The 18,328-nt window shown below is 37.7% G+C and overlaps 2 protein-coding genes across 3 annotated transcripts in view; both read left to right on the top strand.

Annotated features, from left to right (window-relative positions):
* Nucleotides 1-5,280, top strand: part of dbf4b (DBF4B-CDC7 kinase regulatory subunit) — a 30,532-nt gene extending 25,252 nt beyond the window's left edge. Inside the window, exons 11-12 of the mRNA XM_079851879.1 lie at nt 2,299-2,432; nt 2,563-5,280. Of these exons, the coding sequence (XP_079708005.1) occupies nt 2,299-2,432; nt 2,563-4,204 (1,776 nt within the window). The 3' untranslated portion in view covers nt 4,205-5,280. The remainder of the gene's footprint in view (nt 1-2,298; nt 2,433-2,562) is intronic.
* A 1,447-nt stretch (nt 5,281-6,727) lies between these two features.
* Nucleotides 6,728-18,328, top strand: part of adam11 (ADAM metallopeptidase domain 11) — a 68,333-nt gene continuing 56,732 nt past the window's right edge. For both annotated transcript variants that reach the window (XM_079851881.1, XM_079851880.1), the window contains exons 1-5: nt 6,728-7,057; nt 7,360-7,529; nt 13,651-13,727; nt 13,831-13,897; nt 15,184-15,266. In XM_079851881.1, the coding sequence (XP_079708007.1) occupies nt 6,997-7,057; nt 7,360-7,529; nt 13,651-13,727; nt 13,831-13,897; nt 15,184-15,266 (458 nt within the window). In that variant the 5' untranslated portion in view covers nt 6,728-6,996. The remainder of the gene's footprint in view (nt 7,058-7,359; nt 7,530-13,650; nt 13,728-13,830; nt 13,898-15,183; nt 15,267-18,328) is intronic.

Here is an 18,328-nt window from a genome sequence, read left to right as displayed (position 1 = left end):
TACAGATGCTGCTCCTAGCCTATAGGCCTACCCCTGAAAAAATGTACTGAAAACAACTGAAAAACTGTGAACTGAAACATTAACCTAAATACAACTGAGAAAGCCTGAACATAAACAAAATGCCTAGCCTGGATGCCAGCCGAACTTAGCCCCGCCCACAAAATGTTTAGGTCGGGAAGTTCGGTCTGGACTCGATCCGTTGAGGAGCTATTATGCCCGGACAAAAATTGTTCGGACCAATCAAATTATCAGGGCGGGCTTTATACGATGATGGACAGATGAGCAACGGTAACGTAATCATCCATGTCATCAACGAGTGCTTGGGTTGAATTCAAATGACTGCCACTGGAGAATTGAGATTTCACGAGTTTACACTTACAAATAAGTCAGATAGAATAAATGCATATTTGGCGTGCTGTCCAAGGAGAGGGCGGCCCGAACCCTAGGCTACTCCCCCCGTATTCCAGGCTGTGTAAGAACAAGCCGAGAGTGAGTGGAGGGATGCTGAAAACTATCAAGGAATGTTAGGTGAGTTGACAGAGGGAATAATATATATATATATATATATATATATATATATATATATATATATATATATATATATATATATATATATATATATATATATATATGCTTCCTCTCATGCTGATAGTGTAGACCGTAGACGGTAATTGTTTGATGCTAAGTTGATTGGATTGATTATTTGAACATGCTCCTCCCGAACTTTGTTTATAAAACATCATGTGTTGATTCCGCCATCGCGTCTGATATAGAAGATATCGACAGCGCATTAATTTTAAAAGAGGAACAGAGAACCACGATCAAGGCATTTGTCGATCGGAAACATGAATGAAAAACATACACGTCACTTACTCCGTTGCTCTGATTGGTTGTAGGTCTATCCAATTGAGTACAGAGGCATTTTCCTTCCTGGTTCGATTGAAACACGCCCCATAATCACAGCCCAATGGAGCAGTATCAGACTCACATTCTGACTAGAATCTGAGTATGACGACGTCAGGCTACAAAATGCCCCCAAAAGGAAAAAAAATCTCCATGTTTTGTTTAAAAGAAGACATTTCAAGCTTTCTATATATGTCTCAGGTCTGTGAGGCAAGTAGGCTACCTTATACGCTGAGTTTCGGTTCATTTATGAAACGAGCTCCAGGTTCACGCGCCGGCGCCTCCGTGTCCTGATTATCTATTTTCTACTATATTTTAAATCCAGGCAATTGGTTGATGAAACATTGATTAAAATTAAGATACAATTAATACAAAACGAAATTAAATTTAAAGACAGGCTTTGTGCTTTCTGCTTGAGGTCTCTGTGAAAGTTTTAAAGCAGTCTTTTAGTGCCGCTTTCAGAGTGGTCACGTCCGTAAAGGAGAACTGTACCATCCGTAACATTGTTTTTTTTTTGTTTTTTTGTGAAATAAATTTCTAAATAAATGCGATTTATAGTCCAGTGCGACTTGTATATGTTTTTTTCCTCTTCATGACGCATTGTTTGACTGATGCGACTCCGGAGCGACTTATAGTCCGGAAAATATGGTAAACATCCATATTATAACAATTATTGCAAATCAATAGGCCTAAATTAAAACACAGTCCAGTCTTCTTTCCAATATTGTTTTTAACAAAAACCAAATAAAAATACCTGAATCAATTAAATAAAAAATACACACACACACACACACACAGTGCGAATAGGAACTGTGTGGCAAGTGGCAACAAATCAAGTCAAGATTTTTCGCCAGAAAAACCAGCATGTTTACTTTGTCTGGCTTTAACAGGGCAGGGCCGTGAAATATTAAATAATATATAATATTTAATCCTTGTCTCCTATATAAGTGCATTGCATTTTTTTATGACGGTATTGAAACTGATACCGTTGCTATTTTTAAGACCCTGCGGTATACCATATTACCGTATTACCGCCCAAGCCTACTATTCAGTTACATAAATTAATAAGGCCTAAATGTAAAATAACATTATTTGTTTACTGTAGAAATTAAATATAGATTTATCTTTGTTGAAGCTGTATTTTGTTGTTTTATTAACATTAATGATATAGACAGCAGCAGGAATATTAGGATGTTGTCACTTTAAGACTGAATGCACAAACTGAAAATACTGACACGCGGTTTCTTTCTTAACTGTTCAATTAATCCGCAAATCGCATGCATGCTGAACTATGGGGCCTGGTCTGTACGGATCACGGGTCAACTGCGATCCGTTGCACCCCTACTAAGATCTCATTTGATAGACATCAAATTCTTTCTTTCTTTCTTTTTTTAGCACTTGCAATCTGAGAAGCATCGTTCTTTCATTCAAAATGACAGTAACTATGCTGTAGTGGACCAACTAACTGCTGGCATGAATGCTAGCTTTGTTTGTAATTCAAATCAAGAAGTGGATCCAACTCTAATCAAGTAAGGGCCTATTTTACAAAAGCTTTCTTTGATTGGAAGCGGTTCATGTGATTGACTTTCACTGTTGCTATGTTGACAGTACAACACTGAATGTTTCTCTGTTTTAACTCTGTTTACTCTTTTTCTTCAGGTCATCAGCAGACTTCTCTCCATTACATTTGAATCATTTAACTGAGATGCAGAATACTGTCAGTGAGGATGAAACATTTCTGCAGACTCCACTGGTTGAAGACTGTGGTCATATACTGCCAATTACTGACATATTTTCTTCAGCTTTAGACAACAGAGAAAACTTTCCTGAACCTAGCCACAGTCCATCTGGTCAACAAAATGCGACCTCACATCTTGATAGAATTCAAAATACCTGCCCTGATCCTCTTGATCATGACAAATTAGGCCTTTACATCAGCTGCACCACAAAGGTTCAAAACTTTCAATCTGGTGTTCTCTGCATGGATATAGTCCCACATCAGTTTTTCTCAAAATCCCAGTCTATAGAGAAGAAACTCAACAGCCTCTCTTCTGTCACACCCTCAGAAACTCAGTCTAAAATGCTCATCCTAAGCTCCTCCAGAGATGACAAAATCCCATGCACCATCTCTGTTGATGAATATGTTCCTGAAACTCAGGATCAGTGTGAAAGTGGTCATGGTCGACTTGCATTGCATATGTCAGAGAGTCTTACAGGCGCTGTTCTAAACATAGTCTGCTCACAAAATCAAAAACAGACCTGGGACCAAGGTTCAAAAATTTGGTCAAACAGCCCTAAAATGCTACTCCACGGAAGGGAAGATTCTAAAAGTTGTGGCCAGTTTGTGATGGAAAATAGAAAGTTGTCTTCAACAAAACAATCGCTAAAATTGGCCCAAGATATTGTTGGGTCTCCAGAGTTTGGCATCTCTTACTTTTCATTTCCCCATTTACTACCATTTCCACATTTGTCAGATTACCAATTTTCTATAGTTAACTTTAAAAAGCGCTGCAGGTCCTTCACTCCAAGTCCAAAACTTGCAAAGAGAAGAAAGATTAGTCAAAGCGAAAAGCCAAAGCTATCCTGGAATTGCAGTGCTCCTAGGATAAGACGGTACTCATCTGTACTTTCCACCATTTCTTGTTTACCAGTCCCCAAGGTGGGTTTTGCAACAAAGATAAATAATCGAACTGGAGGTTCCTTACCGGAAAGCCATGAATCATCACTGAAAGAATCTTCTTTTGCAAAGCAGATCCCAACGCATCCTTCCCTAAAATATTTTTCTCCTCCCAATACCCACTATTTGCCTCAAGTTGACCAACAGGACAATGATGCAAGTCAAACTTGTGTCCATGTTGAGCAGTCACATGAATTGTTTCCAATCAAATATCCAGTGGAATCCCGAGTAACCACTTACTCATCTGATTTGGACCCCCCTCAGTTGGTTCCATTTTTCCATGAAGACCATCGACTCCAGTGCCCTCAATATCATGATCCTCCAGAACTGTTTCCCGAAGATACCTCCCATACATCAGTCAGTAAAGCCTCAAACAGCTCATTCCAGTCACACTCCGGAGCCTCTGTTTGCATTGAATCGGCTCTGCTCCCTAACCTTACGTGGTCCACGGCCTCCTCAGAATCAGATTGGGACTCTGGACTCTTGTCATGGATTGCGACTGCTGTTCCTCTTCAGGCTAAAGGGGGGCATGATGACCTGGGTCAGTTACTACAAAAACCACACACTGCCATGCAGGATGGAAGCTATACATCACGGTTGTGCTCCATACTGCAACCCTCTTGATTCACAATTATAGGAATAATGTTGCCACAATACACGCAATAGGACAATTGCGACTTGATGAATTCAATCCTAAATCGGTCGATTCCTTCGCTCTCCATTCTCATTAGTGACTCATTTTCTCTAATTTTCACTTATACAATTAAATTAATATTACTATCACTATTAGTTGAGAAATAAGACTTATTGACTGAATTGTTGTGAAAAGCTTTGTATTTTATGTAGAACATTTATTTATAGAGGTGGGCTTCTGTACACCTCTTTGCAGCGAATGTGTAAATAATCCCAGCGTTTTCCACACATGTTCTATTTGATAAAGATTGTAGTGATAATGAATCAGTCATGTCTTACGTCAATATTTATACATATTGTCAAGCAAATCAGACATTCAATTTCAGTGTTGTACGTTTGTCTCCTAGTATGCGATATCTCACCACAACCAAGCAAACATAGTATTAATCAACAGTTGACAAGTATTTCATGCTCTCCTCTTCGAGTGACCTCCATGACGTCTCTTTTGGCTCTCTCTTTCCCTCGGTTTTGACCATGACTTTTCAGCAGCAATATCCGGGAACATGTGCTGGTATTGAGACTTTAATGAGGCTTTGCTGGAGAGGGCATTATCCAATTAGTTTAAGTGCTGTGCCTGGCCTCTCTCCAGTTTAGAGGCAGTGTTGATGGTAGAACAATGCTGTGGTGGATTTTGAAGAACATGCAGGGTAGAATACACTGTGAAGGCAGAAATGTCCTGTGGTTTCATGAAGGTCTTTGAGGTATTTTGAAGTCATTTTTATAAAATCTTTCCGATTTCCTGCAAATGTGCTTTAAAAGGTTTAGTGGTATGGCTTGTACAATGGACAATGTTTTAATTATTTGATTCTAATTAATGTTTAATATCATCTATTAGTGACAGAACTGTGTGCATTCATATTATTAGTTCTGAAAGGAGTATGTGGAGCATGTACCACTGCTGTCTCTGTAGCATGACCAAAATCTTGAACTTGTATGATTTTCCATAAACACTGGAAATTAGCTTTATAAAGAAGGCCTATCGGCAATTATACATGTTTTAAGACCAATTCCTGAATAAATTTAGAGTTCTACAATATATATTTTTTATTATATAATTTTTACTGTATTATGTACTTTTTTTTTTTGGTATTTGTACAGTTCTATATTAAAAGCTGTTTACTTCAAGAAGATGCTAATTTACTAGTATTGAGTTTCATGCATTCTTATTAAAATCAGACAAAATGGTCACTTTGTGTGCTTATTTATGTAAAACATTGACTTTTGTTGAATGATGTTATCTCCTAATGTTTGTTAGTCTTTAGTTTCAGGTAGATGTGTTTGTTTATTACAGGGAGTTTTTTATGAATGGGTCTCTTATGTTGAAGGAGCTATAGGGCAATGGCAAGTGTTTTGATTATTATTATTATTTACACGTTAATCATTTCTTCTGTAATTTATGTAATTATTGAAATAAATAATCTGTAGAATAGATATGTTTTTAGTATTTCTATTATGGATAATCAGTCAATGCTTAGTAATGCTGTAGTGACTCACAGGTACCATGGGAGGGCATGTTGCCATGTGTTTTTATAAATCATGTATTGTGATAACAAGGATCTTTAAAGTTAATTTGATTGCCATGTAATTCAACTGTTCCTATGCTATAAGAGATAATGTATTCCACAATGAAGTGTACTTGACCTGACCTTTCATTTCCAATGTGACATAGAAACATTAGGAACTTGAGAGGTTTTTTAATTTTTCTTGACTCATTGTTTGATCAGACAATGAAAAGTTAAGGCGTTTTCACGCAACTGAATTAGAAATTGGTTTTTGATGTCTTAAGAAAACTGGATACCAGTTATGCATATTGAAATGTGTTGTCCATACATAATTTTTATTTAATAATAAAAAAGTATAGGCAACATGCAGTGTATTGTGTGCAGTTAGCAGCATGCAATTGTTCCATTCAGCCATAGTTCTAGATAAAAATGTGTATTCTACAATGGCAAATTCCTTGCCCATCAGATCTGTCTTTCCTATGTTCCCTAAATAGTGTGCCATGTGCTGTTCACTATATAGTCTATGAATGATTTATTGTGTTGGAGATGGGAACGGGTTTTAAAGTAACTAAGGGTTAGTACAGATCGATTTAGTCCTCAGGCATGAGAGATATTGCTGAGGACGAGAATATTTGATATGCTTTTATCTCTCAGATGACTTGATCTCTCACTCACACATCGAACTTGCACTTGACAGAACTGTAATATAGGCCTATATGCTATAGCCTATTAGTTAGGCTATCCATCTATCTCTCTCTCTCTCTACATACATATATATATAATGTATACACAGTGTATATAACAATAAAATATTTCGTATTATATAATTATATATGTGATATGCATTTATTGCTGAGTTTTACGTTTATTTTGCATTGTAATATGTTATATTTTTTAACATAATACTTAAGTGGAATCTGATGTTGCATGTGAGTGCGGTGTGAAGTGAAGGGGAGGAGAGGAGAGGAGAGTGGGAGGAGGTGCGGATGGGAGTCCCGCAGAAGGAGCGTTTCAATCCCAACATGAATTCCGCCCGCAATCTCTGACCGACAAAAGCGGACATCACGGACACTTTCTAAACTCTTTCCCGTCAGCGTCGTCTTGTTTTCCACAGATGCCCTTAACGTCTTCCTCGTGACTTGTTGTGCAGAACGGGATGAGGCGGTAAATGTCGCGTTTCGAATCTTTTCGCTCCGGTTGAAGCCGCAGGAGTATGTGATCATGTTGGCGACGCGCTGCCTCCTCCTGTGGGCTGCGGTTACCGCGCGACTCGCTGTGACAGGTGAGCGACGGACGCCGCGTTGGGAGCGGATTCGTGATATTAGTATAAGCTCCATCGGTGTGGCTATTTATGTATAATGTGCGCCAACAGGTGCAACGAATTCTTCATTTCACGGATGGCCCCGTTTTTATCACGGGCATGGCTGTGAATTTTCAGTGTCGCGTCAGAATACGCAAATGATGCCGCAGGCTATATAAAGTGTAGTGGCTGTAGTGTAAACGCATTAGAATTACTAATACATCGAATCATTGCTTTGACGGTTGTCGTGCAGATTTTTTTATGAATGTGTCCTATATTGAAAGGCTGGGGCAGCAGCATCAAACGGGACGGAGCGGAACGGGGACGCGAGCAGAACGCGTTTGCGGAGGAGCGCACGAAGCCTCAGCGCCTGCTGCAGCGAAATGACGCGGAGGAGGAGCTGCCGCACGGGCACTTGGGTACCCTAGTAAAGAGTGATGCTGATGGAGCGCATGTAAGTAACTCTCCACCAATACATAAAAAATAAAAACCGACCCCATTTACGTTCTTAATGTTCATGTTGTCGTATTGTTTACGGTCCACGTGGCTCGTTATTCCAGTGAAAAACAAGCATCTATTTTCTTCCTAAACTTTAACCAAAATATAGCCTTATAGCTTGTTTCTGAAATTACTTATTTGTCTGATTTCACCAAACCCTCTTATTTTTCATCCCCTTCCTTCCATTCACCTGCCCCGTCCTAATTTGCGCATCATCTGAGTGTCCAGCTTTTGATGAAGAACTTCTCGAGTGTGAATAATAGGCTAGTATATTTTTTTCAATGCCGGCATAAAAAGTTACGATGTAATGTACATTTACCATGTTGGCAATGCCATCAATCTGTAACCATGTGATTATTTTTTTGGCTTTTACGAATATATACACTTTCTTGGCCTCTGGTGATAGATAGCCTAAGTGCCCCCCCCCCCCCCCCCCCCACGTTCTTTCTCATTTTGAGACATATTAAAATACTCTTTCATGTTTTATTGTTTTTTTAGGAGGCCATGAATTGAAAATTCTAGTTGTGTGGCTTTTGTGTGTGCGTGTCAATGAAATATTTTGCTCAATTTGATTATGTGTCTGGCTGCCAATAACAGAGTAGTATAATTCTCAGCTCTTTGCTCATCTCTCCATCTGGGCCTGCTGCACCAGATGCAATCCAAAGATGTACAAAAATCTCAGAATCTTCCAAATACCATGGCATCTAATCTCTAATACTCATAATGATTGACTGATATGTTTTTTTTTTAAAGCGATTGACCCCTAAATCAATGAATTTGACTCCCAGTATCATGAAAATGCACTTATATAAAAAATAAATAAAAAAATTAAAAAAAACATTCTTAGCAAACTCCATAGAGCAGAGAGAGAATTGGCATCAAGCCCTTTTAAGAGAGGTAAAGTGCACATTAAAGGTTATACTTGTAAATGTATACTTTAATGTAATATTGACTTCTTGCTGTAGAGGAGAGTGGAATGTAAACAACTGGGGGAAGAGTAAATGGGCCTGTCTCAGTGCAGGTATAGACTGAATCTGTGTGACTGAATAATGAAGGGTTGGTTCACCCAAATTTTTATCATTTACCTCATCTTTGAAACACAAATTAAGATAATTTAATGAAACCTGAGAGATTTCTGTCCCCATTTTGAAATCATGTAACCAAAACTTTGCAGATTCAAAACATTTATAAAAACACTCTTAACATAATCCATGTGAATCAAGTAGTCTTCTGAAGGAAACTCAGCAGTACTTGCTTGACACGTGAAAACAAACCATATTGGTTCTTGTTAGGCGTCAAGCAAGCATGTTTGGAGCTTCCGTTTACCATATTTGTTGTCTTCTATGTTTGTGAGTCAATCGATGGTTATATGTGAATAAGAGCCTAAATTAAATCTGTTCATCATATAAAGCGATCGTGTTAATATCAGTACATTACATGCAGTTTTTATCATCCAGCAACAAAAAATAGTTTAGTCGGCGTCAATGGCCTTGTGGTCAGTGCACCGACATGTAGCGCCTTTGCGCTCGGGCGGCCCGAATCGTGGACCTTTCCCGATCCCATCCCCCGTCTCTCTCCCACCTCGTTTCCTGTCATCTCTCTACTGTCCTGTCACAATAGAAGGAAAATCACCAAAAAAAAAAAAAAAAAGTTTCAAAAGAAGGCAGAGCATCATCTTATGGATCATACAAAACAGTACAAAAGAGGCAACCACCTGACACTGAATGCTGACGCCAGACTAGTTTAAACTTCAATAAACACATTTTATTGATTAGCCCACCTACCAATGATTGTTTGAAGAGTTCCACCGTGGTTTTCCAGATCGGCTCCTCATTCTCAATTTCCTGCTCCTCACTCACTGGTAAAAACACTCACATACTCTGGTCCAGAATGACACAAACAGAATAAAATGAAGTGATAAAAACAGTGAAACAGTGTGAAGTCCCAGTGCTGTTGGACTGGTCATATCAGTACACTCTGCCTGGCCAATCAAATTAGAGGACTGAAACTAAGATTTAACCTTTTTATTCGAACCTTTCAGCATTCAAAGAAATACTGTATTGTACCCTTAAAGGGACAACTCTATACATAAAGCCCTTAAAAGGTTCATATTAGTACCTTATATATAACCTACTACTATGAACCTTTTAGGGGTAAAGATGTTTATTTTTACTTTTTGGATTACATTTTCTGTGAAACCACTAAAATCACCGCTCGCAGCATTTTGTCTCGCAGCATTTTGAATAGTGATTAGATTTCAGATTCATGATTTTTGAACTGATAAGTGGTTCTGGTGCAGCCATCTTGATTTTTGGAGGTTGATTCATGATTGAGGGAGATTCATAATTTTTTTTTCTGTTATTGATTATTGCTGTTATGATTTTTGCTGTTGTTTGTACTGATATTACTGATTTAATATTGCTGATATTATTGATTATTGGTATAATGCATCTATTACAGACTTACTATGCAAATTTAGTATGCAACAGGACCCGGGTTCAAATCCTTGTTTAACATATTTAATTAGAGGTTCAAGCACGTAGCGCTGAAACACTATTGTAATTGTTAGAATTTCCAAGGATCAGCATTCTTCCCTAAAAGTGATTGGGCAAACAAAACCGTAAGTCGCAGAGACTTGAAACTTTGAGGGATGATAGTACCCACCCTGTCTACAATGTCTACAATGTTAGCGATCAAATTTATGTAATGGCTTATAACTCTTAACTCTGTTAAGTTTCTTGTATAGTTGGAATCTTTGGCTCAAGACAAACAAAACACATACCTTGGATTTGAACACCACAAATCCACCACATTTTTGTGTATTTTGGATTTTTCGAAAAAAGTTTTGAAAAAAGTTTTGCGAACTAGCCCAAGGTCCCCCCCCCCACACACACACAAAAACAGCTATAGCTGCGTAACAGTAAGTCCGATTGATTTGAAAACTGGCATGCGGTTTCTTTGTCCACGGTGCCACGATTGTCTATGAGGACTTTCGTGTATCTCGAAAAACACGGCCGCCGTCGGCAAATGAAGTTTGAGCGACTGTCAGACGAGGTTAACGGAGGCCGTTCGCTGGGCCTGTTTGAGGCCCTAGAGGCCTATGAGAAATTAGAAAGAAAAGAAACTGGCCACCGGGGGCGCCTTCGCATTTTGTATATCACAAGATTTTTTTGCACATGCCCACAACATTCATACCATATGGTAGAACTCCTCATTCTGAGCAACTTTGTCTCTAGGACCACCGCTGTCAATCGAATCGTTCGTTAAATATTGGAAATTTTTTCAAAATCCTCACATCACCTTCCGTAAACTAGAAACTAGGTTTTTGGCTCAACCTCGATAACTGTTAAAAAGTTTTAAAACATACAGTATATTTCCTTAGTATATTTTGGCTTTTCCATCTATGATCTAGGTGGTTACAGGCTTGCTAAATAAAACATTATATATTTTTTGTATGTGCTTAAAGCACCTGAACCCCGTTAATTGGTGCTTGCAGCAATATTTATATATTTTAATTATAAACCAAGCAAAATTTCAACTGCATGGATCCTGTGTATTATATACAGTGAAGAATGGATTTAAACTATCAGCTCTGTACAAGCACCTTATCTCTGTGTTTGGAAGCGTATGAAAACAGTTCTCTACAGAATATTCAAAGAAAACGCCATGTTCCTGTGTTTAACCATTCAATCTGGGCATTTTCACGTATGGATAAATAATAAATATCTTGTTAAATGCTAAAACTCTTCAGTGGTCTTATATTGACAAATGAATCTTTTGTAAAATTTTGGAGAGATGTGCCCAACCACAAAAACAAATAAATAAATAGCTAATTTTGACAAAAAGCAATGAATTTGTACCATTGATAATTTAACAAAAAAAAAAAATGTATAAAAAAAAGAATTATTAAAGGGAACTGCTAGGAACTTGCTGGGAATATTTTTTCTCTGTGGAAGCAAAGAGTTTATTGGAAGTGAGCTAATAAAATATATAAAACACAAATCAATATTTTGTGCCCAAATAGCTGTGCTATCGCTTTACAATGGGGTCCTGAGCATTTATTTGCTTTAACATATGGTTTTGTTTTACCTTCCCTGGCTGCATTTGATCTGACCTTGTGTACAGTGTGAGACTTAAGTTTTTGAATGATTTATTTAGTAAAATAAATGAGTGTGGATGCACTCCCCGCTTTCTTGCATTCAGATAGGTATTCGTTTTCATGCCTTCGACTGCAAGTATTGCAAGGTGATCACATTTCACACCCACACCGTTTCGTCTCCTGTAACCATGGGTGCAATATATACCACCTGTCTGTCAAAGGCCATTTTATATCCTCATAACCTTGAGCTGTCTCACCTGACACTGGTGCAGAGCACACGCCAACCCTACGTGACCGTCCTTCAGGCGCTGGACCTGATGACTTCTGTCTCAATCTGTCCTGTGACACCTAATCTCCATTGACCTTTCTCATTCTCATAAAGGCAAAAAAGTCTAAATGTAGTCATGACTTGATTTTTAATCAGGAATTTGATTGGCTGGTGAAATGTGTTCTCTATATGACAAGTATTTGGAGCGGAAGGGGTTTATGATATCTGTTTGAAACAGAAAAACTGTTTCAGAGGGAGAGCATTTAAAAGATTTGAAGAAAGATTCGTTGGTTGAAAGCCGGTTAACTTGCTGGAGGTCGCCGAGTTTATACACTGTTGGTTTCTAGGAGGCATTCTTGTTTTGCTGTAGTATCCAGTTGTATCACGGGGCTGCATCACACACCAGCAGAATGATCTCTGTCACTATAGAAATCGGAGACTCGCTGCAAATCGCTAAATTCTTATGAAGCATCTGAACTGAATTTAATCCTAAGAAGTTGCTGATATACCCAGCTCTATATGATTCCAAATGAGTGTCCTTAACTAGGTTACTATGTATACTTACATTAAAAAAATTGTTAGGTACAATGTACTTGTGTTTATGTTGTATTGCAAAACTCTTTTGCTGCTATTGAGGTGGGATACGGGTAAGATTCGAGACAGGTTTGGTGGTATGGTTAGGTTAAAGCAGGGGTTTCAAACTCAGTTCCTAGAGGGCCACATACCAGCAGAGTTTAAATTCACCTGATTCAGTTAATAAAGTCCTTCATGCTTATTTGAAAACTCCAGGTATGTGTGTTGGGGCAGGGTTGGAACTTAACACTGTTGGACTTTAGACCTCCAGGAACTGAGTTTGAAACCCATGGGTTAAAAGGGAGGATTAAGGAGTAAGAGAAGGGTCAACTGTGTAATTATAGATGTAATTATAGAAATTAATTAAAGCTGTAATTAGATGCAGGTATTTTTAAAATAAGTACAAATGTAAAAATACGTGTAGCCATGCACAACTGCATTGTATAAAATTATTCATTTAAATGTTAGTACATAGTAGTTGAAGATACTTCAACTGAGGGACAGAGTTTCTATTTCCATTTTTACATTTATTCATTTAAAAGACGCTTTTATTTAAAGTGTTTAAAGCGACTAATAAATGATGAATACAAGCAATTATTTTTTTACTTACATCAAAACTAATAAGCATAAAGATACATAGTACACAATTAGGTAAAATATTACATTTTAAACTAGATTTAACAATTTTCCAGATTTAACAAAAGTCCAGTAATCACTGTTTCTCTTGACTTGTTCGCCATCTTGGATTGAAAAAATGTTTTTCACTGAGCCCATTAAAATGCATTCTGGGATTGACTTCACTGAAAACGACACATCCGGTACCGACTTTCAACTTGTCCAAAAGAAGGTAGCATAATTATGGAGCAGCTTGCCTTAAAACAAGTTAACAATTTAGTTGAAATTACGTATAATGCATAACAGTGACTGTAAAATATAGATATGTGGCATATTTTGAGTTTTGATATTTGGGATAGGGTGATTGGGCTATTTTTGGTTTTGATTGGCCATTGGGCTAGTTTGTTTCACAGAATTGGCAACCATACTTTTTTTATGATGATGTCCTGTCAACCCCAACTGATGTGGAATGCTCCTTTAGTATGTAACCAACATGCCTTTATCTGTTTTTCTTTCTCTCAGCCCATTCATTTGGCTCAGATCTCATTCCTGGTGAAGGCCTTTGGAATCCAGTTTGTTCTAGACCTGGAGCTCAATCAGTATGTGCAAAATCACACACTAGCAGAGACACATTTGTTCTCATTCCCTCTGTATATTGATGATGATGATGGTGTGTGTGTGTGTGTGTGTGCGCACCTACAGCGATCTTTTGTCGTCTAACTATGTTGAACGCCACTTCGATAAGGACGGGCGACCTTTTAAGAGTCCGGTAAGGAAAACAATCACTATTTTTCTATTTGTATCCCTTTATATTGATTTTGTTAGGGGGATTAATATCATAATGACCAAACATGTTTATTAGTATTAGATCTCCTGTTACAAAGAATATCTTTGTGTCTGTTTGTAATGGTAGTTAGCCCGTAATACACCCAGGATTGTGTACCATAAAACCGTGCTAATATGACTTTATCAGTTTTTGTTACACACACACACATTCTGTACAGACACAAAAAAAACACTTTTATGTATTCTCTGCATTTCTCCTCTTCTCTTGCTTGATTCCTAGTCTAGTTGTCTAATAAACCAGGCATTGTTTATTACGAATATTGTTGGCTATTTGACAAATTGCTATTGCTCCTCTTTTGTATGTCGCTTTGGATAAGTCTCTGATAAATGTATACATTTAAATGTAATTGAATAACAATGATTTTTGAGTAATATGAGACATGTAATTAACAGATTCCTTAATATTTCTATTTCACTGGCACTCTTAATGAAAACTTCTGCGGTATCATCTGTGGGTCTGGGAATATACCCACTCCCTTCTTAGTGCTTGGCTTTGATGCAGCAAGGCAAAGGAGCCTGGGAAAGCATCCGCCCCTCCTGTTCAGTGTCAGCCGCGTTTGACCAATCGCAACGCTGTTGCCATGACAACTGCTTATAGACAGTTCTAGTCCACTTTGGCCAACTGAGTCAGAGAGAGAGAGAGACACACACACGCAGGAAGAATGAAGCATTGAGTGGAGAAGCTGAAGTCATTAAGCAACTACACTGCAGCAGAGACACAGAGGAACCAGGACTGCAGTGCAGAAAACTACATCCAGACTGGTAAAATGAAATCCCAGCAACAGTTGCAAATATACCTCGGATACGCCAATCACACCACTGCCATGAACGTCTCCCACGCGTTCAGTGTGTGTGGGTGCCCGCTTACAGACCCCACAGCTCTTAAATTTGATTGAGAGTGTGGCTGCGGAAATGATGAATGATTCTTCAAATTCTGTGTCTTGTCGAGTAGAGGTGTGCTGTTACTTTACTAAGCGATTAGATGCAATATTTTCACTGTAGAGGCATATAGACCAGAATATCATCGAGACTTGAGCGAGGGGTGGGTGGGGCTCATTCTAAAAGCATTTAATGGACATAGGAAAAGTGATCTGATGAATTTTAATGGGGGAATGTTGCCTTGGTTACTGTCATATTTGAGGACTGTTCAGCATTCACTGTGTAATCATTTCACTTCGGTGCAATGTGTGATGGTTTGATGTGTTTCAGGGAGGAGAGCACTGTTACTATCACGGTCACGTGAGAGGAGTTCAGAGGTCATGGGCAGCTCTCTCCACCTGTCACGGCCTACAGTGAGACGCAACCCTTTGACTGTTTTAACAATACAATCAATGTGTTTATTACCCTTAAAGAAAGACTCCATTACCTCAGCTGCTTTTTATGGAAACTTGTTTCCAACACGGGCTATAAAAAATCTCACAATTCAGACTTTCTTTCCTTACAATTGGGAGTTTATATCTCACAGTTCTGACTTTATTTCTAGCAATTGTGACTTTATTTCTTACAATTCCGAGTTTATAACTCACAATTCTGGCTTTTTTATATATAAACTGTGATATATAAACTTCCAATTGCAAGTCACAATTCATTTTTTTAAATGTATTATTCCATGGTGGAAACAAGCTTCTATAATTTTTTACTGTTGTTTTCACACTTACACTTTAGTGACATCAATATCAAAATGTCTGTTTGGGCATTTTTGGACACTTATGCACTTATACAAAGCACTATTCCACACTTGGTTTTTTTTTTTTGTTAAATAGGTGCATGATAGAATTGTGCATAAGTACACAAATTGGGACACACCTTGTGTTTTTTGGACATGCCCCATGTTAATACTATGTTTTTGTTGAACATGTAGCAACTTTTTAGTACTTACCCGTTTTTTTATGTAGTAATTGCATGGTTTTCCAAACATGGCCTAAAGTAAGTCAAGATAGATTCATTTGTATAGCACTTTTCACAATACAAATTGTTTTAAAGCTGCTTTACACAAAGTCATGATGTTGATGTTTATAATATCTCAATATCTTCATGCCCTATAATTGCATTTAGCTGATTAGAGCTGGGCAATAATATAGTTTACACTTTGCGATGATACAAGCAATCAAACCATTAAAATATGCTATATAGTATATATCACTCTGCACTAGTATACTGTATGTATCTGGATAAAGTTGGACATACTTATATATCCAAATTTAAATAAAGAGCTGGGAGATAAATAGTTACATTTTCATTTCATTTCATTTTCTCTTGCTTGTCCTCTGCAATGACAATAAAGTTGAATCTAATCTAATCTAAAATAAATTAATTTTGCAACAAAATAAGTTAAGCAGCAGTTATATATATATTTATTATAGTAGAAATGGCTATACACACTGTATGTACAGTTTAGTGTACTGTACTGTATGTATGCAGATATGTTTTATAACAATAAATGGTAACACTTTGCAATAAGGTCCCATTAGTTAACTTATAATGCAATTTTTTACAGTATTTATTCATGTTAGTTTATGTTAACTCCGGTCCATTTAATAATATAACAGATACATCTGTCATGGTGGATGTAGAGAAGTGCATGACGTTTTTTATTAAATGCACACACAGGAGATCGTAAAAGAAACCCTAAACACAACCACGTATAACATAGACCATACCGGACACAGAACTAAGGAAACTCAGGGCTTAAATACATGGGAAACGTAATAAAAGAGAAACAGAAATGGTGTGTGGAAACCATTAACAGCCAGGGAAACTAACTGGGAACTCAGGAAAATAGGAACATAATCATAATACAATACAATAGAATTTTATTTGTATAGCACATTTAAAAACAACTGGCGTTGACCAAAGTGCTTAACAAGGCCGATAAGGGTAGACAATACAAGCACAGAAACCAGCAAAAGATACACATCATAAGAGAAAAAGTCGGACACATCAGGGAATATTAAAAGCTAGCGAAAAGAAATGCGTTTTCAAAGAAGTTTTAAAAAGTGTTAGAGTTTGGGCAGATCTGATATTTGGGGGTAGGCTATTCCATAGCTTGGGTCCATAGGCTGCGAAAGCATGGTCACCCCTATTTTTTAATCTGGTCCTGGGGACAGAGAGTAAGTTCGAGTCCCCCGATCTTAGTGATCTTGACTTAATTTCTGGATGAAGCAGTTCAGTTAGATACTGGGGAGCTAAATTCTGTATAGATTTAAAAACAAAGAGCAAGACTTTAAAATCTATTCGAAACTTAATCGGTAGCCAATGAAGCGAGATCAGAACCGGTGTGATATGTTCAAATTTACGTTTTCCTTTGAGAAGGCGTGCAGCTGCATTTTGGACTATTTGTAAATGGGTGATGTGTTTCTGAGGAATCCCAATATATAAAGAATTACAATAGTCCAATCTGGATGTTACAAAAGCATGCATAGCTATCTCAAAGTGCTAAGCAGACAAAAATGGTTTAACCTTAGCTAAGAGACGGAGGTGAAAGAAGCAGGACTTTACCACCGCACTTATCTGCTTTTCAAGCGTAATGTTGTTATCAATCCAGACCCCCAGATTCCGAATACAGGTGGTACTGTAGGGTGACAACGTTTGGAGGTCACAAACATGTGTACTACGATCACTGGGTCCAAACACGATAATTTCCGTCTTGTTTTCATTCAGACTCAAAAAGTTACCAGCAAGCCATAATTTCAGGTCATCTATACAGTCCAGTAGTGGCTTTAAAGCAGACTTGTCGTCACGCTTTAAAGGCATGTAAATTTGTGTATCATCGGCATAGAGGTGAAAAGAAATCCCATGTTTAGTTAAAATAGAACCTAAAGGTAACATATACAAATTAAATAGTTCTGGCCCAAGGATAGAACCCTGCGGAACGCCAAACCCAAGTTTCATTTTAGATGAGCACTGTTTCCCGATACGAACAGAGTAGCTTCTGTTAGACAAATATGAGCGGAACCATTTCAACACCATGCCCCTAAAACCTGTATATGCTTCAAGACGAGAGATTAAAATATCATGGTCGACCAGGTCAAAAGCAGAGCTAAGGTCTAAAAGGACGAGAGCTACAGATTGCCCTGTGTCAGTACTGAGTAGAACATCATTCATAACAGAACACACATGTTACAACAACTTACTTTTAATTGATTTTAATTATGTATTAGTAAATGTTAAAATTAACATTATCTGAGATGACTAAAAGTATTTTTCATTGTTAGTTCATCAACTAATTTTAGCAAATTGAACCTTATTGTAAAGTGTTACCCAGTAAATCCTTCTTATTGAAAGAGTCTGCATTTTTAGGCTTTATTGGGGTTGTTGTCGTTGGAGTGTCTCACATTTGTGACGTTGGTGTGTC

Source organism: Squalius cephalus (assembly GCF_949319135.1).
Source record: "Squalius cephalus genome assembly, chromosome: 19".
In the NCBI taxonomy this organism is placed as follows: Eukaryota; Metazoa; Chordata; class Actinopteri; order Cypriniformes; family Leuciscidae; genus Squalius; species Squalius cephalus.
The sequence above is the reverse complement of the archived record's forward strand: the minus strand, read 5'-3'. Positions and strand labels throughout refer to the sequence as shown.